A 26,474-nucleotide genomic window follows, 5' to 3' on the forward strand; every position below is an offset into this window, starting at 1 on the left:
CGCAAACTAGTAAGGAGAAAGAAGGGAGAAAAAAGGGCCGAGGGAATAAAAACGGAGAAGAGGTTTCTGCAGCAAATAAAAAAGTCAGTTACAAAATTATCTCTTTTCCTGTGGTGGCAGGAAGAAAAAAAAAGCTCGTTTCTTTAAATTTTCCAGGGTGTTTTTTTGGTTTTTAAATCATCAAAGCGACAACTCATAAATGCATTCCCCCCCCCTCCATATCCCCGCCTATTTCATGCAAAAGATCTATAACCGGGGTTTCCAGTAAGTAAACGAATGCAGATCAATGTACATGTAAAATATAAATGGCGCTCCTGTTTTTTTTCTCTCCTTTTGATCAAAGACGTTAATTTAGCCATCCCTAGAAGCTCCACCTTCAGATGACTTATTCTGCACTTGTAGGGATAATAATTTTGTTCTGCTCCTATAAAAAGTGACACTTGGTTTACAACCTGTTGTGTCTGCGCCCCCGAGCCGGGGCCCCTGCCAGAAAGTGACTTGGAAAGTGAGGGGGAAGGGTCGTCAGGACTTACCTCAGGAGCACCGGCTTCCCTGGCTCAGCTGCAGGAGCCAGAGGCAGGCCAGGTGGAAGAGATAACGAGGCCTCCATCCCCTGACTCTTTCCCCCCACAATGCCACGCCTCCAGACCCGGCTGATGGCAATCAGGCCTGGCTGGACCCTAGGTTTCGTAGGCAGGAGAGGTGGGAACAACAGAAGCAAGGGTGGGGCAGGCCTAGGAAATGCTGAGTCAAGGAGCCACACCCCACAGGATATAAAAGCAGCAAGGGCTGCTATACCACTTCGTGGCAAGCAAATCAACTGCTTAACTAGAGCTGAAGTACTGTTTGTTCCTGGTTGACTCATCGGCATCAAGCGAGATAACAGAGACACTTGGCAGACGCTCGCTAGTTTGCAGCCAGAAGCTGATAGTTGCCTAAGCCATCGCTCGGATTGAGGCGAGGGGGACAGAACACAGCCTTTCAAAGGCGCAGCTGCACCTGGCGGTTTCTTTTGGGGTTGGGGAAGACTGCCCGAGGCCTCCCTGCCTTCGAGAGTAGCATTACGGTCTTAGATCCTCCCCATTCCTGATAGCAGCCAACGCTTTAATTGACATCTGTGGCTCCATCTTCACATCTGGCCTGACGGCTTTTTTTTTCCCCTCCCTCCCTTCCTCTTTTATAGGCCTTTTCCGATGCCATCAAAAAATGGCAGGAGTTGTCTCCCGAAACCAGCGGGAAGCGAAAAAGGAGGAAAGAAATGAATCAGTATTCGTACATAGACTTCAAATTTGAGCAGGGTAAGCGGCTTCCGGTGGAGAGTGCTCTGCAGAGGTGGGCTCGAACCGTTGGTGGCGGAATGTAAAAACAAGAGGCGATTTTATCCGGAAGTGATGGGTCTCCCAGCATGAATGTTTGAGAAAGCCTGTCCTGGGTAGATCTTAAGGTGGGAAGTCTTTGGAGGTTCTCAATCCTCCAGGTCAGGGGTCTCCAACCTTGGCAACTTTAAGCCTGGAGGACTTCAACTCCCAGAATTCCCCAGCCAGCTTTGCTGGCTGGGGGGTTCTGGGAGTTGAAGTCCACCAGGCTTAAAGTTGCCAAGGTTGAAGACCCCTGCTCCAGGTCATGGTTTTTTCCCCAAAGGAGCTTTTTTTTTTTTCGTTTCAAGAGACAACTGGACTTTCTGTTTTTTTCTTGGAAGACGTTTCTCTTCTCCATTTGAGAAGCTTCTTCGGCTCTGACTTGGATGGTGGGGAATGGAAGGATTTATCCTCCTTGCAGACAGAGCTGGTCGTTTGCATCCTTTTTAGAGGGTCATTGAAGCACTTGGAGGTTTACCTGTGTCTTCAGAGCCACCTGAGTGGTGCAAATGGTTCCTGTAGCCTTGCCAATTTTTTCCTCTGGAAATCCATTCCTACTCCCACACCATTCAAAGGGGTGTTCGTCCCAAATTGTACAGCTAAAAGTCTGCAGAGATTCTCGGCCATCCGAGGTCCTGGTTGTCCCAAAGGTGCTTTTTTCGGGAGGCAACGGGACTTTCTGGTTTTTTTCTTTCGAAGACGTTTCGCTCCTCATCCAAGGAGCTTCTTCAGCTCTGACTGGATGGTGGGGAACGGAAGGATTTATACTCCTTGCAGACAGCTGGTCATTTGCATCCTTTTTAGAGAGCCGTTGAGGCTACTTGGAGGTTTATCTGTGTCCAAGTCAACTGTGGTGCAAATACGTGTGGAGCCTTCTTGGAACTTTCTGCAGATAAATCTCCAAGTGGCCTCAAGGACCCTCTAAAAGGATGCAAATGACCAGCTCTGTCTGCAAGGAGTTTCAGTCCTTCCATTCCCCACCATCCAAATCAAGAGCTGAAGAAGATTTTCGGATGAGAAGCAAAACGTCTTCAAAGAAAAAACCAAGAAAACTCCAGTTTCCTCCTGAAAAAAGCACCTTTGGGACGACCTCACTGCGTTTGGAAACTAGTTACCTGGCAGCCTTCCAAGCGAGATAAGGTCTGTGTTGATAAATATTCCTCTGAAAGACTGTTTGCCAAGCCTTGCTGACTGTGAATGAAAGGAATTCACAGTCGTTTAAATAAAAGGGGTTTTTTCTTTTATTTACTCTTTTAAATAAAAGGACTGGCTTGAATTTTAATTTTAATTTTTAGATGATTTTATGGGTTTTAATTCTAATTAGTTTTAATTGGGTTTGAATGTATTTTAAAACTTGGGCCAAATTTAAATAAGTTTTTTTATTGTTGTTTTTAGTTGTATGTGTTTTGATTGTTGTTTTATTTGGCCTGAGTCCTTCGGGAGAAGGGCGGTATACAAATTAAAATATTATTATTATTATTATTATTATTATTATTATTATTATTATTATTATTATTATTATTATTATTATTATTTCTCAAGACCAAGACCCTGCTTCCTGCTTTTTAAGGAAGTCTAAGTCAGAACAAGAGACCCGGTGGCTCAGTGGCTAAGATGCTGAGCTTGTCAATCGAAAGGTGGGCAGTTCAGCGGTTCAAGTCCCTAGTGCCGCCTAATGGGGTGAGCTCTTGTTACTTATCCCAGCTTCTGCCAACCTAGCAGTTCGAAAACACGTAAAAAAATGCAAGTAGAAAAATAGGGACCACCTTTGGTGGGAAAGTAACAGTGTTCCGTGCGCCTTTGGCATTGAGTCATGCCGGCCACATGACCACAGAGACGTCTTCGGACAGCGCTGGCTCTTCGGCTTTGAAACGGAGAGGAGCACCGTCCCCTAGAGCCGGGAACCACTAGCACATATGTGCATAGGAAACCTTTATCTTTTACCTTAGATCAGAACAATAAGTCGAGGACTGCCTCTATGGGATGCTCCTTCCCCCAGTTTGATCCTATTCCTTCTCCTGAGCTTTCAGCCCTAATAGCCATTTGGATTTTTCTACCACAGTAAAAGCTGCACAAACAAGCAACCCGGGCAGCCAGAAGCAAAATTCATCGGCGCAAATCCTGATGGATTAATAATTTCTCCTTTTAAGAAAGAAAACCCGCTCCCAGCAATTCCTGCCGCTGGGCTCTTTTGAGTTTAGACTTGCATTCTCACACATTCCTTTACAAAGTTTTGTCTTTAAGGAAGCCTCCTCCGCAGAGGTCTTTGTCTTCACAAAGAGAAGCATTTGATTTTCTTTTTTTTTCCTTTTTCTTCTTCTTTTTTAACAACCCCATCGTGGCTTTCAAACCATGCTTCAGGTGACACCAAGATTGAGAAGCGCATGTTTTTCTTGGAGAACAAGAGGCGCCACTGGAGGAGTTACGACCAGCTCTCCCTCCTGCCCCCGGTGCAGCTGGAGAGGGAGTTTTACGAACAGAAGATCAAAGAAATGGCAGAGGTAGTTACTATTTTATTTTAAAAAAATTTTAACATTACAAAAAAAAAAAAAAATACATTTTTCCACCCTTGTGCTATACATAAAAAAAAAAAGAGGAAGATTTGGGTCTTCGGATATATCCTCATGATTGCCAAAATCCACGTTCTCGAGGTACAGGTACCGAAGTGTCCAATGTTCCAAGTGCATAGTCCATGAATGGTTTCCAAGTCTTCCAGAAAATATCTTCTTTATACACATGGCAGAGGTAGTTACAAGCCCTGGGTGGGAGAGGGGAATGGAGTCCATTTAAGCTCACGCCGACTGCTTCAGTGACTCCATCCAGCCACCTCGTTCTCTGCCGTCCCCTTCTTCTTTTGTCCTCCATCGTTCCCAGCATTAGGCTCTTCTCCAGGGAGTCCTTCCTTCTCATCAGGTGGCCAAAGGATTTGAGTTTCCTCTTCAGGATCTGGCCTTCTAAAGAGCAGTCAGGGTTGATCTCCTCTAGGACTGACCGGTTGGATGGCCTTGCAGTCCAAGGGACTCGCAGGAGTCTTCTCCAGCACCAGAGTTCAAAGGCCTCAGTTCTTTGGCGCTCGGCCTTCCTTATGGTCCAACTTTCGCAGCCATCCATTGCAAATCACAAGTTTATTTTTACACAAACAGTGCACAGGGGGTTTCCAGTCACTAATAAAGATAGATGCTCTATTTTTCACTACTGCCGGTGCTAAGTGTGTCTTGTCTCTCTTTGCCAGCATGCAGACTTCCTCCTTGCCCTGCAGATGAACGAGGAGCAGTATCAAAAAGTAAGTAGCCAAAAGGCATCGCTGACCAATCGTACTGCGTCCCTTTATCGAAAAACGCTGGCTGCCTCGAGCTGTGATGGCAGTCACGACCGTCCCAAAAGTCCACACGGTCACAATTTTGAGCGCTTGGCAATCAACATGATTTTATGGTGGCTGCAGCCTCCTAGGGTCACGTGATCACCAATTTTGCGACAGGCAAGCAAAGTTAACGGGGAAAGCCCGGCTTTGCGTTGCAACCACATAATTCGCTTAATAACTGCAGTGATTTACTTAATGACCGCTGGGAGGGGAAAGAGACCTAAAACCAGGGGCGGTCCTGCGATGCTTCGCTTAACAAGTGCACCACTTAACAACAAATTTTCCCTTGCTAGTTGTGGTCATAAGTCAAGGACTAGGACTTGTTAGCAGTGGTTTTTCTCCCCTCCCTGTTTTCTTTTCAATTCTTTATTTTCTTGTCACCTTGTGTTTTCTCTTCAAAAATACTCATATGCCTCTCGTAAAAAATCTGATGCTTTAAGGGTAGAATCCAATCTATATTTTCTAGTATTCCAATCAATTTCAGATCCCCTCCGGGATCGGCCATCTAAAATTTATTCCCTTTTCATTTAGTTTTGTGGGTGAAGAATTGATATTGTTTCCTTAGCTCTCTAGGATCTGTTTCAACACCACAATTTCCTTTCCTCTGTATTGCAGTGGTGGTTCTCTCTCTCTCTCTCTCTTCCTCTTCAATACTTCATCTCTTATTGTTCTCCGCACAAATCTAACAAGAACTTAGAATAGAATAGAACAGAACAGAACAGAATAACAGAGTTGGAAGGGACCTTGGAGTTCTTCTAGTCCAACCCCCTGCCCAGGTAGGAAACCCTACACCACTCCAGACAAATGGTTATCCAACATCATAGTAAAAACTTCCAGTGTTGGAGCATTCACAACTTCTGCAGGCAAGTCGTTCCACTGATTAATTGTTCTCACTGTCAGGCAATTCCTCTTTAGTTCTAAGTTGTTTCTTTCCTTGATTAGTTTCCACCCATTGCTTCTTGTCCTGCCCTCAGGTGTTTTGGAGAAGAGCTTCACTCCCTCTTGTTTGGGGCAACCAATGAGATATTGGAAGACTGCTATCATGTCTCCCCTAGTCCTTCTTTTCATTAAGCTAGACATACCCAGTTCCTGCAACCGTTCTTCATATGTTTTAGCTCTCTGTTGCTCTTCTCGGCACTCATTCTAGAGTCTCAACATCTTTTTTACATCGTGGCGACTAAAACTGAATGCAGCATTCCAAGCGTGGCCTTATCAAGGCATTATAAAGTGGTATTAACACTTCACCTGATCTTGATTCCATCCCTCTGTTTATGCAGCCTAGAACTGTGTTGGCTTTTTTGGCAGCTGCTGCACACTGCTGGCTCATATCTAAATGGTTGTCCAAGATCCCTCTCACAGTTACTATTATTGAGCAAGGCACCACATAAACTGCACCCGTTGCATTTTGTTTTTAATATAATATAATATAGCAACAGAGTTGGAAGGGACCTTGGAGGCCTTCTAGTCCAACCCCCTGCCCAGGCAGGAAACCCTACACCATCTCAGTCAGATGGTTATCCAACATTTTCTTAAAAATTTCCAGTGTTGGAGCATTCACAACTTCTGCAGGCAAGTTGTTCCACTTATTGATTGTTCTAACTGTCAGGAAATTTCTCCTTAATTCTAAGTTGCTTCTTTCCTTGATCAGTTTCCACCCATTGCTTCTTGTTCTACCCTCAGGTGCTTTGGAGAACAGCCTAAATGTTTAAGAAATTTAATTAATTAATTAATTAATTAAATTTCTTGCCTAAATGTAGAACCTTCGTTTCATTTTTTTTTTTAATTTGAATTTATATCCCGCCCTTCTCCGAAGACTCAGGGCGGCTTACATTGTGTAAGGCAATAGTCTTCATCCATTTGTATATTATATACAAAGTCAACTTGTATTGCCCCCCCCCCCAACAATCTGGGTCCTCATTTTACCTACCTTATAAAGGATGGAAGGCTGAGTCAACCTTGGGCCTGATGGGACTCGAACCTGCAGTAATTGTACTTGCAGGCAGCTGTGTTAATAACAGACTGCATTGGCCTGTTGAGCCACATTTCATTTTGTTAGATAGCTCCCGATGTTCAACTTGTTAGCAAGGTTGGTTTGTTGGTTAACTCGGTCGTGTTTCACCTCTTAAGCGCAAAAATCCACCCACGTTTTATCAGATGCTTCCTGTTCTTCAAAACTGGGCCTATGAAACATTTGTTTCATGTTGTCAAAGGAGCATTTGAAGCCAGTCGGGCTTGATAATGCCGGAGGTGAGCCCGCACAGGTGTCCCTTTCTCTGCGTTGCAGCTTCGTGCCAAGAGAAGGGAGCCACTTCTAGGCGGTTGCTAAGGACTCCCCTTTATTTCAGAAAAATTCCTGATGAATACTGGAAGATGGAACGTTGTTTTGGCGTTGATCGAAAAACTATAGACTAAAAACTATGTACTTTATCGAAGAACTGGAAATACCAATTTAATCGGAAGATTCTGAAGACTTTAGGAGTGGAATGGACTGATATATATAATGGACTTTAAGAAGAATGTACCTTTTTTGTTTCTGGAAGGGGAGTTAAGGTTTTAGAGAAAGGAGCGACTATGGATTATGATTTATGTTGTATTTTAATTTATGATTGTTAATTTTATACCCTGTATTCGGTTCTGGGAAGTCTTGGGGGGGGGGGGAAAGGGAGGGAGAGGGGTGGATATGGGGAGGAAAAAATTTTTTGTAAAACTTTTTAATAATAATTTTAAAAAAAGACTCACCTTTGGGATCTGCTTTTCAGGATGGCCAGCTGATCGAATGCCGCTGCTGCTACGGGGAATTTGCGTTCGAAGAGCTGACGCAGTGCGCCGACGGACACCTATTCTGCAAGGAATGCTTAATAAAATACGCTCAGGAGGCCGTCTTTGGCTCCGGGAAGGTGAGGACCCTCTCTTTAGGGCACACCCAAAGCAGCTGGGATTTGTGGAGAGCGGGAGGAAGGAGATCAGGAGGAGGACTGTGGGTTCTTTGGTGCTCTCTGGGCCTGGTGGTTTTCTTGCAGATGTTTCACGACCCAACCTAGGGAGTATCATCAGTGCTAGAAGGGAGAGGGGTTTGTGGAGAGGAGGAGAGAAGGATAAGGACTGAGTCCTGGGTGGTCTCTCTGAGCTTGTTGGCTTTCTTGCAGATATTTCACGACCCAAACTAGGGAACATCATCAGTGCTAGTCTGATGATTACTAGCATGTTACCTAGTTTGGGTCATGAAACATGCCTCCCTGCCTGCCTCTTTTCTCCTTCCTTCCTTCCTTCTTTCCTCCCTCCCTCCCTCCCTCCCTCCCTCCCTCCTTCCCTCCCTCCCTCCCCCTGTTCCCTTGTCCTTCTTTCCTCCCTCCCTCACCTTTTCCCTTGTCCTTCCTTCCTCCCTCCCTCCCTCCCCTCTTGTCCTTCCTTCCTCCCTCCCTCCCTCCCTCACCTTTTCCCTTGTCCTTTCTTCCTTCCTTCCTCCCTCCCTCCCTCCCCTCTTCTCTTGTCCTTCCTCCCTCCCTCCTCTTTTCTCTTGCCCTTCCTTCCTTCCTTCCTTCCTTCCTTCCTTCCTTCCTTCCTTCCTTCCTTCCTTCCTTCCTTCCTAAGCAATAGCAGACTTACATACCGCTTCACGGTGCTTTCCAGCCCTCTCTAAGCAGTTTAAAGAATCAGCCTCTTGGGCCATGCAATCTGACTCCTCATTTTACCCACCTTGGAAGGGTGGAAGGCTGAGTCAACCTTGAGACAGTCAGGATTGAACTCCTGGCAGTGGGCAGAGTCTGCCTGCAATTCCGCATTCCGACCACTGTGCCACCACAACTCCTGACATGCGCAACTTTCACTCCGGGCCTGTAACCTTCATGTCCTCCTCCTTTCCTCCTCCTCCTCCTCCTCCTCCTCCTCCTTCTTCCCCGAACGCAGTCGGAGCTCAGTTGCATGGAAGGGAGCTGCACCTGTTCGTTCCCCACCACCGAACTGGAGAAAGTGCTTCCGGAAAACATCCTTTGTAAATACTACGAGAGGAAAGCCGAGGAGGAAGTGGCGGCTGCTTGCGCGGATGAACTCGTCAGGTAAAGCTCACTGCCTTGTTGTGAATTGTGAGGAGTTTGTGTGTGTGTGTGTGTGTGTGGCTCTTAGGAGCATCCTCCCACCTTTTCAAGGCGCTCCACGTGGCAGCGGCTGCTGGTGGGGCCTCCCCAACCCACCTCGCAAGTCGGAGACCTGTCAAATCCTGGCTTCTTAAAAGAGCTTGGTCCGCGTAGAGCAGCGGTTCTCAACCTCTGGGTCGGGACTCCGTTGGGGGTCGAATGACGATTTGCCAGGGGTCGCCTAAGACCATCGGAAATATAGGAAGTATACTTGCGAGTCGAAGAATCGCGCTCCAATGGTTGACTCCACAAGCCAGCTGCAGGCTCTTCAAATCGCTAGCCGAATTCGGCTTCAGGCGCGATGAATTAAAAAAGAGAGAAATCTTTGCTCTGATGTCTCCCTCTCAAGCCAGCTGCAATCACTCCCAATCGCTAGCCTAATCTGGATTCAGGCGCCATAAACTTAATAGGGGAGGAGTCTCCGCTTTAATGCCTCCTGGTCAAGTTAACACAACTTGGTTTTGAGCAGTTGAGTTGTAAGTCATTGATTACCTGCTCTGGGAAGGAAGGTCGGGGTGGCTGTTACGTCCACATTCGCCTTTTCCACGCTGTTCTGTCCCCCTCGCCTCCGTCCGAGCGATGACTTAATTAGCCAGCACTATCAGCTCTGGCAGCAAACTAGCGAGCGTCTGCCAAGTGGCTCTGTTATCTCCCTTGATGCCGGTTGATTTGCCTGCTACGAAGAGGCATAGCAGCCATTGCTGCTTTTATATCCTGTGGGGTGTGGCTCCATGACTCAGCACTTCCTAGGCCTGCCCCACCCCTGCTTCTGTTGTTCCCGCCTCTCCTGCCTATGAAACCTAGGGTCCAGTCAGGCCTGATTGCCATCAGCCGGGTCTGGAGGCGTGGCCCTGGGGGGGAAAGAGTCAGGGGACGGAGGCCTCGTTATCTCCTCCACCTGGCCTGCCTCTGGCTCCTGGAGCTGAGCCAGGGAAGCCGGTGCTCCCGAGGTAAGTCCTGACGGCCCTTCCCCCTCACTTTCCAAGTCACTTTCTGGCAGGGGGCCCGGCTCGGGGGGCGCAGACACAACACAGGCCTTGCTTTCGACAAGCTTCCCCTTCAAAGCCCCTCACTCGTTTTTTTTCCTTGGCTTTCTAGATGTCCCTTTTGCAATTTCCCAGCTCTGCTGGATAAGGAGGTGAAGCGGTTCAGCTGTCCCAATCCATGCTGCAGGAAGGTAGGTTGTGCCCGTTTATGGAAAACCAAAACGACTGTTTGCCTAGCACAGTGTTGGCGAACCTTTTCGGCATCAAGTGCCAAATTGGGACCGCACATGCGCACGTGGGGGAGCGCCAAAAACCGGAAGAGCAGTTCAGTGGTGGGTTTCAAAATTTTTTTACTACCGGTTCTGTGGGTGTGGCTTGCTGGGCATGGCAGGGGAAGGTTACTGTAAAATCTCCATTCCCACCCCACTCCAGGGGAAGGTTACTGTAAAATCTCCATTCCCACCCCACTCCAGGGGAAGGATACTGCATAATCTCCATTCCCACCCCACTCCTGGGGGAAAAGATACTGTAAAATCTCCATTCCCTCCACACTCCTGGAGGAAGGATACTGAAAGATCTCCATTCCCTCCACACTCCAGGGGAAGGTTACTGTAAAATCTCCATTCCCACCCCACTCTAGGGGAAGGATACTGCAAAATCTCCATTCCCACCCCGCTCTAGGGGAAAGTTACTGTAAAATCTCCATTCCCACCCCACTCCAGAAGAAGGCTACTGCATAATCTCCATTCCCACCCCACTCCAGAAGAAGGCTACTGCATAATCTCCATTCCCACCCCACTCCTGGGGGAAAAGATACTGTAAAATCTCCACTCCCTCCACACTCCTGGAGGAAGGATACTGAAAGATCTCCATTCCCTCCACACTCCAGGGGAAGGTTACTGTAAAATCTCCATTCCCACCCCACTCTAGGGGAAGGATACTGCAAAATCTCCATTCCCACCCCGCTCTAGGGGAAAGTTACTGTAAAATCTCCATTCCCACCCCACTCCAGAAGAAGGCTACTGCAATCTCCATTCCACCCCACTCCAGAAGAAGGCTGCTGCAATCTCCATTCCCACCCCACTCCTGGGGGAAAAGATACTGTAAAATCTCCATTCCCTCCACACTCCTGGAGGAAGGATACTGCAAGATCTCCATTCCTCCACACTCCAGGGGAAGGTTACTGTAAAATCTCCATTCCCACCCCACTCTAGGGGAAGGATACTGCAAAATCTCCATTCCCACCCCGCTCTAGGGGAAAGTTACTGTAAAATCTCCATTCCACCCCACTCCAGAAGAAGGTTACTGTAAAATCTCCATTCCACCCCACTCCAGAAGAAGGTTACTGTAAAATCTCCATTCCCACCCCACTCTAGGGGAAGGATACTGCAAAATCTCCATTCCCACCCCGCTCTAGGGGAAAGTTACTGTAAAATCTCCATTCCCACCCCACTCCAGAAGAAGGCTACTGCATAATCTCCATTCCCACCCCACTCCAGAAGAAGGCTACTGCATAATCTCCATTCCCACCCCACTCCTGGGGGAAAAGATACTGTAAAATCTCCATTCCCACCCCACTCCTGGAGGAAGGATACTGCAAGATCTCCATTCCCTCCACACTCCAGGGGAAGGATACTGTAAAATCTCCATTCCCACCCCACTCTAGGGGAAGGATACTGCAAAATCCCCATTCCCACCCCGCTCTAGGGGAAAGTTACTGCAAGATCTCCATTCCCTCCACACTCCAGGGGAAGGATACTGTAAAATCTCCATTCCCACCCCACTCTAGGGGAAGGATACTGCAAAATCCCCATTTCCTCCTGATCAGCTGGGACTTGGGAGGCAGAGAATAGATGGGGGTAGAGCCAGTCAGAATTTTTACTACCGGTTTTCCAAACTAGTCAAAGTTTCTGCTACTGGTTCTACAGAAGTGGTCGGAACCTGCTGAAACCTACCTCTGGAGCATTTTCCCGGCGCGCTGAGCTGAGCTTCTGGTTTCCAGTGTGCGCATGCCAGTCGGTCACCTGGTCTTTCGGTTTCTGGCGCACATGTGTGCAGGAAGAGCAGCTGGCCATTGTGCATGTGTATGCCGGAACCCAAAAGAGCAACAGGCGACTGCCGGCGTGCCCAGAGAGATGGCTCGGTGTGCCACTTCCGGCACACGTGCCTGAGGTTTGCCATCACAGGCCTAGAAAAGCCACAACCAGGGAAAGATTCTGGCTGTTTTGTCTCACCCATAATTTTAGACATGGTTTAGAGATTCCAGAAAGGAGCTTAAACCCTCAGGCCATTTAGGCTAACTTTGCAGTTGGCAACAAAGGTGTGTGACTCACAACTTTGATGAAATGAGAGAAAGGAATATCTGGAGATGGGTTTGTGTCTTTTGATACAAATTGAAAATGCAAGTTGAGTTTGTGTCTTGATACCGCCAAATGCAAGGTGGGTTTGTGTCTTTTGGTATCGCCAAATGGAAGGTGGGTTTGTGTCTTTTGGTATCGCCAAATGGAAGGTGGGTTTGTGTCTTTTGATATTGCCAAATGCAAGGTGGATTTGTGTCTTTTGATATCGCCAATTGTAAGGTGAGTTTCTGTCTTTTGATATTGCCAATTGAAAATAAACAACCGGCCAAGCGGTGGTTTCACATTTTTATATACATATAATTTTTCTTTATATATATTTTTTCTTTAAATACAGGTAGGTGCTTGCTGAACAGTGTATTGTCTGAATTATTTTAGATTTACAAAATACTAATAATATTTCTGAGATTAATAATCGTAGTTAAAATAATAATAGTAATAATGATCAACTTACTTTAGAGACAACAATAACAGTAATAATACTGTTCAAGTGTATCTAATAATAATCTTTCAGCTTCTATCATTTGTGTCTTCATGGTAATTATAATATATTATATAGCGATATGCGTAGTAATGTTTTCCCCATTTGTAACTTCTTCTATTTTCTAACTCTTAAATCAATCATCCTATATTAAGAAGTATTCTATATCTATCCATCATCTCTTGCTCTTTTTAGTATTTCAATTCTTGTTACTTTTTTTTGACCATGCTCCCATACTCCTTTCTCCCTTGGGATCTTGCATCTCCTTACATCACTTTCATTTAAACCAAGTATGATGGTTTCACCTTTGACGGCCATATGACTATAACTTGTTGCTGGCAATCCTTATGATTTATATTGATATATTGACCATCAATTGTGTTGTAAGTGTTGTACCTTGATGAACGTATCTTTTCTTTTATGTACACTGAGAGCATATGCACCAAGACAAATTCCTTGTGTGTCCAATCACACTTGGCCAATAAAATTCTATTCTATTCTATTCATCAAATTGCTTGGCAGAAAACCTTCTGAGATTATATTCCAGTTCAGCTGTCAGTCAACATGCTAGGGGGATCTCCAAACCTGGCAACTTGAAGACTTCATGGACTTCAACTCCCAGAATTCCCCAGTCAGCTATTCTGGGAGTTGAAGTCCACAAGTCTGAAAAGTGGCCAAGTTTATCTGTGGGCTGTCAGACTCCTGAATGCGAAATAGCATCATAACTACCTAGTATGATGGACTGCAGGGCCGGCACAACGTGTAACATGTTCACACTGGTGTAATAGGACTGGGTGATTGTTAATATGATTTATTGGGTTAGGGATTTTCTGTTTCCACTGTGAGTTGTATTGTGTTGTGGGGGGAGTGCGCTGAGGGAGCTCCACCAATCTCATGGTGCAGTGACAATAAAGGTTATTATTATAGAATAGAATAGAATAGAATAGAATAGAATAGAATAGAATAGAATAGAATAGAATTTTATTGGCCAAGTGTGATTGGACACACAAGGAATTTATCTTGGTGCATATGCTGTCAGTGTACATAAAGAAAAGATACGTTCATCAAGGTACAACATTTACAACACAATTGATGATCAATATATCAATATAAATCATAAGGATTGCCAGCAACAAGTTATAGTCATACAGTCATAAGTGGAAAGAGATTGGTGATGGGAGCTATGAAACGATTAATAGTAGTGCAGATTCAGTAAATAGTCTGACAGTGTTGAGGGAATTATTTGTTTAGCAGAGTGATGGCCTTCGGGAAAAAACTGTTCTTGTGTCTAGTTGTTCTGATGTGCAGTGCTCTATAGCGTCGTTTTGAGGGTAGGAGTTGAAACAGTTTATGTCCAGGATGCGAGGGATCTGCAAATATTTTCACAAATATTATTATTATTAATTTTCAAGACCCACCCTTCCTATAGAGAGTGTGCATCTATTTCCCCATGCCTTAAAGCAGAGGAGGGCAACTACAGCAGCCTGTGGACTTCAACTCCTAGAATTCCTGAGCCAGCTGTGGATTGCTGTCTGGCCCAGGGATGGGAGTTATTTTTAGCTCTGGAAAAGGATCTGCTCAATGAAAGCTTTTTTTTAAAAAAAATATTTATTTAATGGAACTGTCTCATTGATTAAAAATTGCACAAAGTCCACTTAGAGCTGAACGCCGCTAGATGGCACCATTGGTTAATCCACAGTGGGGATGAATTCTACGCAGCCTCCTATTTCCAAAAAAAAAACACGAAATAAACCATACCAGCATTTTAAAGCCCTTTTGTTCAGTTATCTGTCGAATGGCATAACTCAGTGGTGGAATTCAACTTTTTTTTTACTACCGGTTCTGTGGGCATGGCAGGGGAAAGAGACTGCAAAATCCCCATTCCCACTCCACTCCAGAAGGATACTGCAAAATCCCCATTCCCACCCCGCTCTGGAGCCAGCCCCGGGGTGAAATGCTACCAGTTCGCGGAACTGGTAGTAAAAAATGTAAAAAAAAAAAAAGACCCGACAATCAGCTGTGGCGCGTGATCATCAGAGCCTTTTTTTTTTAACCTTTTAAAGCATTTTTTTTACTACCTATTCTCCGAACTACTCAAAATTTCCGCTACCGGTTTTCCAGAACCTGCTGAATTTCACCCCTGGTGTAACTTCACCCTTTCTCTAAGGCAGGGGTCTCCAACCTTGGTCCCTTTAAGACTTGTGGACTTCAACTCCCAGAGTTCCTCAGCCAGCTTTGCTGGCTGAGGGACTCTGGGAGTTGAAGTCCACAAGTCTTAAAGGGACCAAGGTTGGAGACCCCTCCTCTAGACCTCAGCTTTGCTGGCTGAAGGATTCTGGGAGTTGAAGTCCACAAGTCTTAAAGGGACCAAGGTTGGAGACCCCTGCTCTAAGGAGTTCTTCTTTCTAAATACAAAGAAACTGTTTATCCAAAAAAAACAAAAACAAACCCAACCCATAGTGCATTGAGCTGGCTTCAGGATTTGAACCCACTTCTTGATTTAAGTCTAGGGCAAAAGATCCGGTTGTTTTATTACAGATTTTGATGGCAGCGGAAAACCACTGACCAGCTACATGGTGCAGGAAGCAGCATTGTATTGAACCGATAAATGTTTGCTTTTGAAATACCCCAAAGCCTTAAAAGGATTTCTAATTTTAATCTGGTTTTGAGTGCTTTGAAAGCCGGGAACCAAGCAATTCCGGCCGAAATAATTCTGCTTCGGATCCAACATAAATCACAGTTTAGCACCCATTCCTCATTATAAGTGACCCATGGCTTGTTGTGGCGTCTAACAAACTGCGGCTAGCTTAAACAAGGACTTCCAAAACAAAATCAGGTCTTAGTTTACGACCCTGAATGGCTCCAACTGTATTTTATTCCAACCAGGATGTAATTAAAGTTCCTAGGAGTTACACCAAGAAAGCAGATGCTTTCAGCCAGAAAGCCACTTCTAAGACAAGAAAGGAAGGATGGAGGGGGGAAACTGTGCATTGAATCTCAGATTTTTTTCCTCTCTCTCTGTCTTTCCAATTTTGGGTTATAAAATAAAATAAAAAAGTTCAATAAGAACGATTTCCTTCTGAGCGAATGCATGTTGAACCTGCCCTATTATTTGTTAATCCAGCTTGATTTCTGATATATGGTAGATCTAAACCAGGGGTGGTATTTACTTACCTTCACTACTGGTTTGCAAATGTGAGTGCGCGTGCTCAGAGCGTCAAAAACGTGGATAAATGTGATGTAATTACATCTGGGAGGGTGGGCGGAGCCACCTGCAGCGGCCGCCGCTACCGGTTCGCCCGAACCCGATAGAACCGGCTGAATAACCATCACTGATCTCAACGTACGACCGCAGTGGAGCCCAGAATTTACGTTGCGAAGCGAGAAATCGGTTAACTGAGTTTTTGCCCATCAGTTGTGATGGCCATGGGTGTGTGGTGTTGTCTCTCTCGACAACAGCTGTAAACTTGCCGACAACGGCAGTTTCGGTGCAATTTCCCGTATAGGCAGAAAAGTCTGTTTCTGTTTTGCAGTCTCAGCACAAGTCACTGCAGCAGCGTTTCCCACTGAGCTGGGAAGGACCAGAAGGTGAAGGATACGGTTGCCATGGTGATCATTCATCTATGAAAGAGAGTAGTTAGCCCATCTTCCTTTTGTGAGGCTGGGTAGCAGCGAAGGACGTTTAACTGTTTATTTATTTATTATCCCGACTCCTTTTCACCTCGCCTGGTTAATCGTGACAACGTAGGTAGCTTTCGACGTACGACTCCAACGTTTTGGTTGCTAAGTGAGGCAGCCGTGAAGCAAGTTTTGCCCCATTTCGTGACCTTTCTTGCCACGGCCGTTAAGTGAGCCCACTGCGATTGTTAAGCCCAAGTGACACGGTTGTTAAGTGAATCTGGCTTTCCCCGTCGACTTTGCTGGTCAGGAGGTTGCAAAAGAGGGATCAGCCGACCCCCCCGGGAGGCTGCAACCACCATTAGTACAAGTCAGTTGCCAAGCCTTCTGAATTTTGACCACCTGACCATGGCGATGCTGCAACAGCTATGAGGGTGAGAAATGGTCGTAAGTCACTTTTTTCCCCCAGTGCTGTTGGGACTTTGAACGGTCACTAAAGGAATGGTTGTACGTCAACCTATAATCTCAACCTAGAACTAAAGAGAAATTCCCTGACAGTTAGAACAATTCATCAGTGGAACAACTTGCCACCAGAAGTTGTGAATGCTCCAACACTGGAAGTTTTTAAGCAGAGGTTGGGCAACCATTTGTCTGAAGTGGTGTAGGGTTTCCTGCCTAAGCAGGGGGTTGGACTAGAAGATCTCCAAGGCCCCTTCCAACTCTGTTATTCTATTCTATTCTATTCTATTCTATTCCATTCCATTCCATTCCATTCCATTCCTTTACATTCTATTCTATTTTCTATTCTATTCTATTCTATATATGGTATTCTACATTGTATTAGTCTTTATTCTACATTATATTAATGTCTATTCTATCTATTCTGTTCTATTCTGTTCTATTCTATTTTATTCTATTCTATATATTCTATTCTATATTGTATTAGTCTCGACTCGACTCTATTCTATTCTATTCTATTCTTTCTATTCTATTCTATCCTATCCTATTCTGTTCTATATATTCTATTTTTATATATTCTATTCTATTCTGTATATTTTATTCTATATATTATATTCTACATTGTATTAGTCTCCTCTCGTCTCTACTCTTTTCTATTCTATTTTACGTTACATTAGCGTCTATTCGATCTATTCTATCCTCTTCTACATATTCTATGCGATATATTCTATTCTATTTTATATATTCTATTCTACATTATATTAGACTCTACTCTATTCTATTCTATTCTATTCTTTCCATTAGATATGTGTAGAGTGGGCCATCTGTTGACTATTGTGCGCACTCATAAGGGTCAAAATTCTAACATTTGTTCTCTATTGTACACAAACCCCTCTTTAAAAAAAACCAAGTTGAATTACAAACAGCCGTACCTTCCTTATTTCCTAAAAGCAGCTTCTTTTGCTGTTTTTTTCCTGCTCCTACCAACGCTCAAGTGACCCCTCCACAATAAGAGAGACTAATTGCCGTCATCATTATAATTAAACCTCAATTATCTTGTTACCGGAAAGGAGGCACGGCTAACATACCAAATGAAGCTGGATGCAGCAAAACTCCTGTGGCCAGAAACCTTGCTTTGAATGACTCAACGTTGGTCGGGGGAGCATTTTGAGCTCAAAACAGTTCGGATTAAGAATGCACCCTTTTTAATTCAGTGCTGCAGTGCCTGTCCCGCGGGCCTTGGGGCCTTTTAGAATAGAATAAATAGAATTCTTTATTGGCCAAGGGTGACTGGACACACAAGGAATTTGTCTTGGTGCATATGCTCTCAGTGTACATAAAAAGACAAGATACATTCATCAAGAATTCTAAGGCACAACATTTAATGATAGTCACACAGGGTACAAATAAGCAGTCGAATCATACTAGGAAACAATCAATATAAATCGTGAGGATACAGCAACAAGTTACAGTCATACAGTCATAAGTGGGAGGAGATGGGTGATGGGAACGATGAGAAGATTAATAGTAGTGCAGATTTAGTCAATAGTTTGACAGTGTTGAGGGAATTATTTGTTTAGCAGAGTGAGGGCGTTCGGGAAAAAACTGTCCTTGTGTCTAGTTGTTCCGGTGTGCAGTGCTCTATAACGTCGTTTTGAGGCGTCGTTTATTTTCAATTGAAGGCGTCAGGGTTTAAAAACAAGACCTTCTCTATGCAAAAGTGATTGATTCACCTCGGTATCCGGCAACTCTGGTGTCCGGCAGCCTCTTATAAATGTAAAATAAAAGAGAATATTGGTAGCTCAGGGTTGAACAGTGAAGTCGTTGGTGCTCCCTGAGTTTGGTTTAATGATGCAACTAGGTAGCATCATCAGTGCTAGAAAGAAAGAGGGTTGTGGACAGAAGAAACATACGTGCTAGTCGTTCCCGACTCTAGGGGGCGGTGCTCATCTCCGTTTCAAAGCCGAAGAGCCAGCGCTGTCCGAAGACGTCTCCGTGGTCATGTGGCCGGCATGACTCAACACCAAAGGCGCACGGAAAACGCTCTTCCCTTCCCACCAAAAGTGGTCCCTGTTTTTTCTACTTGCATTTTTTTTTTACGTGCTTTCGAACTGCTAGGTTGGCAGAACCTGGGACAAGTCACGGGAGCTCACCCCGTTAACGCGGCACTAGAGATTCGAACCGCTGAAATGCCGACCTTTCCAATCGACAAGCTCAGCGTCTTAGCCACTGAGCCGCCGCGTCCCTTTTGTCCTCGACTTGCAACCGTTCGTTTAGTGACCGTTTGCAACAGCATTGAAACAAAAAGTGACATACAATTTTTCACACTTGACAACAGTTGCAGCCCTCCTTCCCCACATAGGTCACGTGATCAAAATTCGGACGCTTGCCAACGGACTCGTATTTATGACGGTCGCAGTGTCCCAGGGTCAAACGATCAATGTTTGCAAACTTCTGACCAGCAAAAGTCAAAGAGGAAGCCAAATTCATTTGACCTGCTTTTGAACTGCTAGGTTGGCAGAAACCGGGGCAAGCGACGGGAGCTCACCCGCTCACCCCGTTATGCGGCGCTTCGGGATTCGAACCGCCGAACTGCTGACCTTCCTGATCGACAAGCTCAGCGTCCTAGCCACTGAGCCATCGCGTCCCGTTTTTAATTCAGAATCACGACCCCTCCCCCTCCCCCCCCCCCAAGATGAAACAAGCTGGCAGGTCAACCCGAGGCTGCATAATTCAGCTGAAATTTTTAGTTTAGCAAGTTCCTATTTTGATCAGGATCTGCAGACCGTTCCCATCTTATCAGCAACGGAGCTGGAAGGGACCTTGGAGGTCACCTAGTCCAACCCCCTGCTCACGCAGGAGACCTAGGCTAGGGATTTGAACCGCTGAACTGCCGACCGTCCCGATCCACAAGCTCGGCGTCTTAGCCCCTGAGCCACCGTGTGCGTCCCCGTTAGTTTTTCCCATGAAGAGCGGCTCTTTTTTTTTTTTCCTTCCGAGAAATCCGCTTGTGTCTTGATTTTGCAAAGCTCTGCCTTCCTCCCACCCCCCTCACCCTTTTCTCTCTACTTGCTGATGTGGAGTTCCCCTTCCGAACAGCCCAGCCGAGAGAGAACACGCTCTGTTGAGCCTGTGCCAAAGCCGCAGGAAAAAGGAAGTTTTCTTGCCTCCGTTGGCTCTTCTTGGGCTCTTCCCCCACCCAGTCGGGGCAGGCATTTTTCTACCTTAAAAGGATAGCAGATTTTTATTTTTTTTTGGTGGTGTTACTGCAAGCTTAACCAGGGAGGAAACAAAGAGAAGAAAAAAAAGACTTGGGGCAGAAATTGTGCCCTGTGTGTATGTGTGTGTGTGTGTGTGTGTGTGTGTTGTGTGTGTGTTTCCTGGCCAAGCCTAAGGCTGCTGTTCCGGGAGTGTTAGGTTGCTGTCGTCTGCAGTGAAATCTGGCAGCAGAGACGGTTCACCTTTCTGGAGGAAGGGAGAAGAGAGGAAAGGAGAGGGAGAGAGAGAGAGATAGAAGAAAGGGGAAAAGGAGAGGAAGAAAAGGGAGGGGACAGAGGAGTAGGAGAGAGAGTCGGAAAGGGGGGGGGAAGAAGAGAGGAGTGGGGGAAGGGAAGGGGAAGCAGGAAAGAGAAGGAGAGGAAGAATAGAATAGAATAGAATAGAATAGAATAGAATAGAATAGAATAGAATAGAATAGAATAGAATAGAATTTTTTATTGGCCAAGTGTGATTGGACACACAAGGAATTTGTCTTGGTGCAGATGCTCTCAGTGTACATAAAAGAAAAGATACGTTCATCAAGGTACAACATTTACAACACAATTGATGGTCAATATATCAATATAAATCATAAGGATTGCCAGCAACAAGTTATAGTCATACAGTCATAAGTGGAAAGAGATTGGTGATGGGAACTATGAAACGATTAATAGTAGTGCAGATTCAGTAAATAGTCTGACAGTGTTGAGGGAATTATTTGTTTAGCAGAGTGATGGCCTTCGGGAACGAAGGAAGTAGGAAGAGATAAAGATAGAGGAGAGGGAGAGAGATAGAAGAAAGGGAAAAAGGAGAGGAAGAAAAGGAGGGACAGAGGAGTAGGAGAGAGAGTCGGAAAGGGGGAAGAAGAGAGGAGTGGGGGAAGGGAAGGGGAAGCAGGAAAGAGAAGGAGAGGAAGAATAGAATAGAATAGAATAGAATAGAATAGAATAGAATAGAATAGAATAGAATAGAATAGAATTTTTTATTGGCCAAGTGTGATTGGACACACAAGGAATTTGTCTTGGTGCAGATGCTCTCAGTGTACATAAAAGAAAAGATACGTTCATCAAGGTACAACATTTACAACACAATTGATGGTCAATATATCAATATAAATCATAAGGATTGCCAGCAACAAGTTATAGTCATACAGTCATAAGTGGAAAGAGATTGGTGATGGGAACTATGAAACGATTAATAGTAGTGCAGATTCAGTAAATAGTCTGACAGTGTTGAGGGAATTATTTGTTTAGCAGAGTGATGGCCTTCGGGAACGAAGGAAGTAGGAAGAGATAAAGATAGAGGAGAGGGAGAGAGATAGAAGAAAGGGAAAAAGGAGAGGAAGAAAAGGGAGGGGGAAGAGGAGTAGGAGAGGGGGGGGAAGAAGAGAGGAGTGGGGGAAGGGAAGGGGAAGCAGGAAAGAGAAGGAGAGGAAGAACGAAGGAAGTAGGAAGAGATGGAGGAAGGAAAAGAAGGGGAAGGGAAGAGGAAAAGGTTGCAGGAAAATAAAGGAGGTTCAATGGTAAAAGAGCAGCCCCAAACAACTAACAATGAAAGTTAAAAGACGAGGTGAATGGAAAATGATGGATAAAAGATTGTACGTTTAAATATGTTTATGAGAAATAAAAACAAAAACTTTTTTGGGGGGAAAAAGAAAGAAAAAGAAAAACCTGTAGGGCATCCTCCATCATAAATCTCTTAATTTTCCTGCAAGGAGACCCTGTTTTGTCAGGCAGGGCAAGCCGTTGTTGTTCGGGGTTTGCCAAATCTGGCTCCGATTCTATGAGACGCCAAGTTCAAAAGATGCCAGCTTTCCTGGCAGGAGGTGAACACTTGGGAGATATACTTAAAGGTACTTCAGAATAGAATAGAATAGAATAACAGAGTTGGAAGGGACCTTGCAGGCCATCTAGTCCAACCCCCTGCTTAGGCAGGAAACTCTACACCTCTTCAGACAAATGGTTATCCAACATCTTCTTAAAAACTTCCAGTGTTGGAGCAATCACAATTTCTGGAGGCAAGTTGTTCCACTGATTAATTTTTCTTACTGTCAAGCAATTTCTCCTTAGTTCTTAGCTCTGCTTCTCTCCTTGATAAGTTTCCATCCATTGCTTTTTTTTCCTGCCTTCAGGCGCTTTGGAGAATAGCTTGACTCCCTCTTCTTTGGGGCAGCCCCTGAGATATTGGAAGATTGCTATCCTGTCACCCCTAGTCCTTCTTTTCATCAGATTAGACAGACCCAGTTCCTGCAACCGTTCTTCATATGTTTTAGCCTCCACTTAAGGAGAAATTTCCCCGATCATTAGAATAATTAATTCACTGGGAACGGTTTGCCTCTGGAAGGTGTGGATGCTCCACTCCTGGAGGTTTTCTCAAGCAAAGATTGGACAACCGTTTGCCTGAAATGCTACAGCTAGTCCTCGACTTACAGCAGTTCGCTTAGGGACCGTTCAAAGTGACAACAGCGCTGGAAAAAAGCACCTAATGACCTTTTTTCCACACCTAGGAACTTGGCAGCCTTCCCGTGGTCACGTGATGTACATTTGGATGGCTGACAACCAACTCACATTTATGACGGTTGCATAAGGTTCTCCTGAACCCCCAGCAGCCCATCCCTGTGGTTGATGCTGTGGACCGAGCAGAGAACCAGAACTACTAAGTCAGAACCATGGAATTCGGTGGCAGGGAAGATTTGTGTGTGTGTAAACCTTCTTGGCACCTAGACTGGAAAGGAAGCAATTTGCATCCAACTGAGCTCCTTTTAAAGATCCATAACTATCTCCTGGTGGGGGGGGGAGACTCAGAATCTTGCTAACCAGATGTTGTCCACGTTCCAGCTGTTGCTTTCTTATGGCATAACTCGGCTTTCTTTAGCCAAGGGCAGTGTCTCGTTTCTTTCTACTCTTGTCAAAACGTGTTTGTTTTTTTGCAGAAAACACCAATAACAAAAGAGTCGGAAGGGACCCCGGAGGTCTTCTAGACTAACCCCCTGTTTAGGCAGGAGGCCCTTATTTTTCAGACAATATTTTCAGACATTCCGTAGCTCAGCTCTTCCTGGGGTGTTTTTTTTTTCCTTCCGTTTATCTCCAAAAACGGGACCGTTGCAGAAAACAAGAATTACAAGAGTCGGAGGGGACCAGAAGTGGGTTTCAGCAGGTTCTGATCAGTTCTTGAGAACCGGTAGTGGAAATTTTGAGTAGTTCGGAGAACCGGTAGTAAAAATTCTAACTGGCCCCGCCCCCATCTATTCTCTGCCTCCCGAGTCCCAGCTGATCGGGAGGAAATGGGGATTTTGCAGTGACCTTCCCCTGGAGTAGGGTGGGAGTGGAGATTTTACAGTCTCCTTCCCCTGCCACACCCACCAAGCCACACCCACAGAACTGGTAGTAAAAAAATTTGAAACCCACCACTGGAGGGGGCCTTGAAGGTCTTCTAGACCAACCCCCCTTTCTCAAGCAGGAGACCCTCGGTTTTTCAGACAGTGTGTTCAGACATTCTCCGTAGCTCTCAGCTCTTCCTGTTTTGTTTTGTTTTTTCTTCTTTTTTTCCCACAATAAGAGTCCTTTCAGATGTAAATCCTGTAACAACCCCTTAAATCGTGAAAGGCTGAATAACTTGAGCCTTTTCCAAAACAGCCTCAAGAGGCTCAACATATTTGGGAATCTGACTTCTTAGGGGGAGAGCTGTCTTGATCCTCTCTGCACTCCTCCTTTTTCTTTTCTTTTCTTTTCTTTTCTTTTCTTTTCTTTTCTTTTCTCTTCTCTTCTCTTCTCTTCTCTTCTCTTCTCTTTTCTTTTTAAAAAATATACATATTCTTTTTTCTCTCTCTCTCTCTCTCTCCAAACTTAGCACGATGAGTGGTGGTTTGGGCTATCCCATACTTTCCAAAAGCAGGATTTTTTTTTTTTAAAAAAACCCGGAATTAAAAATAGATTAGGCAGATTTGGGAAGTGAAACCTCGCATGGGGGTGGGGTGTGTGTGGAGGTTCTGCCTTAACGCTTCCTTCCATATATAGCCATCCAAGCGAGAAGATGATTCGGCTTCGGTGCCGATCGGCTCGGGGAAATATATCCATAAGAGGCAAAGCCGTCCGCCCGTCTTTTCAAGCCGAGCTTTTTCAGGGGTTGTTTGAGCAGGAAGCTGCGGTTGGCCTTCGCAGTGACTTCTTTAAGGCAGAAACAGGAGTGGGTTTGTCAGCATGAAGTCATAGCTGAGCTGCTTCGGCTTCCCTAAATTCAGGGTCCCAGGTTGGGAAGGGCCGAGAGATCCAGACAGGGTGATTGTCCTGGCTTAATGGCCTCTTCATTTCCAGGACGAAAAGGTTAGAAGGTCAGTGACCTAGAGCAGGGGTCTCCAACCTTGGCAACTTTAAGCCTGGATTAAGGCGCATGGAACACTGTTCCCTTCCCACCAAAGGTGGTCCCTGTTTTTCTACTTGCATTTTTTACGTGCTTTCGAACTGCTAGGTTGGCAGAAGCTGGGACAAGTCACGGGAGCTCACCCCGTTACGCGGCAGCACTAGGGATTCGAACCGCTGAACTGCCGACCTTTCGATCGACAAGCTCGGCATCTTAGCCACTGAGCCACCGCACGTCCCTTATGGCAAGTCATAAAATGGTGCAAAACTCACTCAACGATTGTGGTCACTTAACAACGTAAACGTTTGGCTCCATTACTGGTCTACCTGCACTTTCCTGGTATCCTGCTCTTGGATTTGGAGTTTCTAGACGGATGTGATAATGGAGGCCAACCTCAGTGGCCTCCATGAACATCGAAGAAGGGACTTCAGCCCCCGTCAGCTCTGAGGCTGCCCGTCTGCCTCCACACAGCTATGCTGGGACGGCTGGGCCTGACGTGGGGCGGTGCCCAGCTGCATTCTGCACTCCCAGCCAGAAAGGCCAAACCGAAGCTCTGGGCCACCGTGTGTCTTGCGATGATCTTAGAGAGCCCTTTGTCATTTGTTTCCTAATTTGGTCACAGAAGAAGAAGCCCAGCTGTCTTGCTTAACCCCCTTCTTAAGAGGGGAACACTGTGGAGCAGAAGGAGGAAGCGATAGCTCTAGGAGGACCTGAAATTCAGTGTTGTTTCCTTTGCACTTAGAGTTTAACTCTTAAGAGTGTGTGTTTGTGTATATATGTGTGTGTCTCCTTTGTAGCCAAGAATACAATACTATACTATATTATACTATGCTATGCTATACACTATACTATACTATACTACAGTATACTCTACTCTACTCTACTCTACTCTACTCTACTCTACTCTACTCTACTCTACTCTACTCTACTCTACTCTATACCAGGGATCTCCAACCTTGGCAACTTTAAGGCTGGCAGACTTCAACTCCCAGCTTTGCTGGCTGGGGAATTCTGGGAGTTGAAGTCCGCCAGCCTTAAAGTTGCCAAGGTTGGAGACCCCTGCTCTATACTATACTATACTATACTATACTATACTATACTATACTATACTATACTATACTATACTATACTATACTATACTTTATTGGCCAAGCGTGATTGGACATACAAGGAATTTGTCTTTAGTGCAGAAGCTCTCAGTGTACATAAAAAGAAAACGTTCATCAGGAATCATAAGGTACAACACTGAATGATAGTCATAGGGTACAAATAAGCAATCAGGAAACGATCAATATCAATATAAATCGTAAAGATACAAGCAACAGGGTTACAGTCATACAGTCATAAGTGGGAGGAGATGGGTGATAGGAACGATGAGAAGATTAATAGTAGTGCAGACTTAGTGAATAAGTTTGACAGTGTTGAGGGAATTATTCGTTTAGCAGAGGGAAAAAAACTGTCCTTGTGTCTAGTTGTTCTGTTGTGCAGTGCTCTATAGCGTCATTTTGAGGGTAGGAGTTGAAACAGTTTATGTCCAGGATGCGAGGGGTCTGTAGATATTTTCACAGCCCTCTTCTTGATTCGTGCAGTATGCAGGTCCTCAACAGAAGGCAGGTTGGTAGCCATGGTTTTTTCTGAAGTTCTAATGATCCCCTGAAGTCTCTGTCTTTCTTGTTGGGTTGCAGAACCAAACCAGACAGTTCTAGAGGTGCAGATGACAGGGTCAACCAAAGGAGAGAGGGGTGCTTGGAAGCTTCCGAGGAACATCAACTCCTCTTGTTCAGGTGTCTTTATGAGTTAGAGGTAGAAAGAGAGAGGATTAGGATTGGATGTCTTCTCCAGACATAACTAGGTAGTCCCAACTACAAGAATTAAAGGAAAGAGGGTAGAGGTAGAGGGTCTCTGAGCTTGTTTGTTTTCTTGCAGACGTTTCATAACCCAACTAGGTAACATCATCAGTTTTGCGGCTTGGGTCACGCAAGTCTGCAAGAAAACCATCAAGCTCAGAGAGCACCAAGGATCCCTCATGTCAACCCCAAGCTACAAATATTCTCCTTTGAAGAGGACAGAGTTGGTTGGGGGGAAAAGGGAAATTATCAAGGAC

General features: G+C 45.2%; 1 protein-coding gene across 2 annotated transcripts in view; it reads left to right on the top strand.

Annotated features, from left to right (window-relative positions):
• RNF216 (ring finger protein 216) overlaps nt 1–26,474 on the top strand; it is an 89,183-nt gene that overhangs the window by 21,305 nt on the left and 41,404 nt on the right. For both annotated transcript variants that reach the window (XR_009152125.1, XM_058157911.1), the window contains exons 8-13: nt 1,184–1,298; nt 3,720–3,859; nt 4,591–4,641; nt 7,479–7,616; nt 8,626–8,774; nt 9,951–10,029. Coding sequence is in view for 1 of the 2 variants with exons in the window: in XM_058157911.1 (XP_058013894.1) it covers nt 1,184–1,298; nt 3,720–3,859; nt 4,591–4,641; nt 7,479–7,616; nt 8,626–8,774; nt 9,951–10,029 (672 nt within the window). In the remaining variant the exon portion in view is untranslated. The remainder of the gene's footprint in view (nt 1–1,183; nt 1,299–3,719; nt 3,860–4,590; nt 4,642–7,478; nt 7,617–8,625; nt 8,775–9,950; nt 10,030–26,474) is intronic.

The sequence above is a fragment of the Ahaetulla prasina genome, chromosome 14 (assembly GCF_028640845.1).
Source record: "Ahaetulla prasina isolate Xishuangbanna chromosome 14, ASM2864084v1, whole genome shotgun sequence".
Taxonomy (NCBI): domain Eukaryota; kingdom Metazoa; phylum Chordata; class Lepidosauria; order Squamata; family Colubridae; genus Ahaetulla; species Ahaetulla prasina.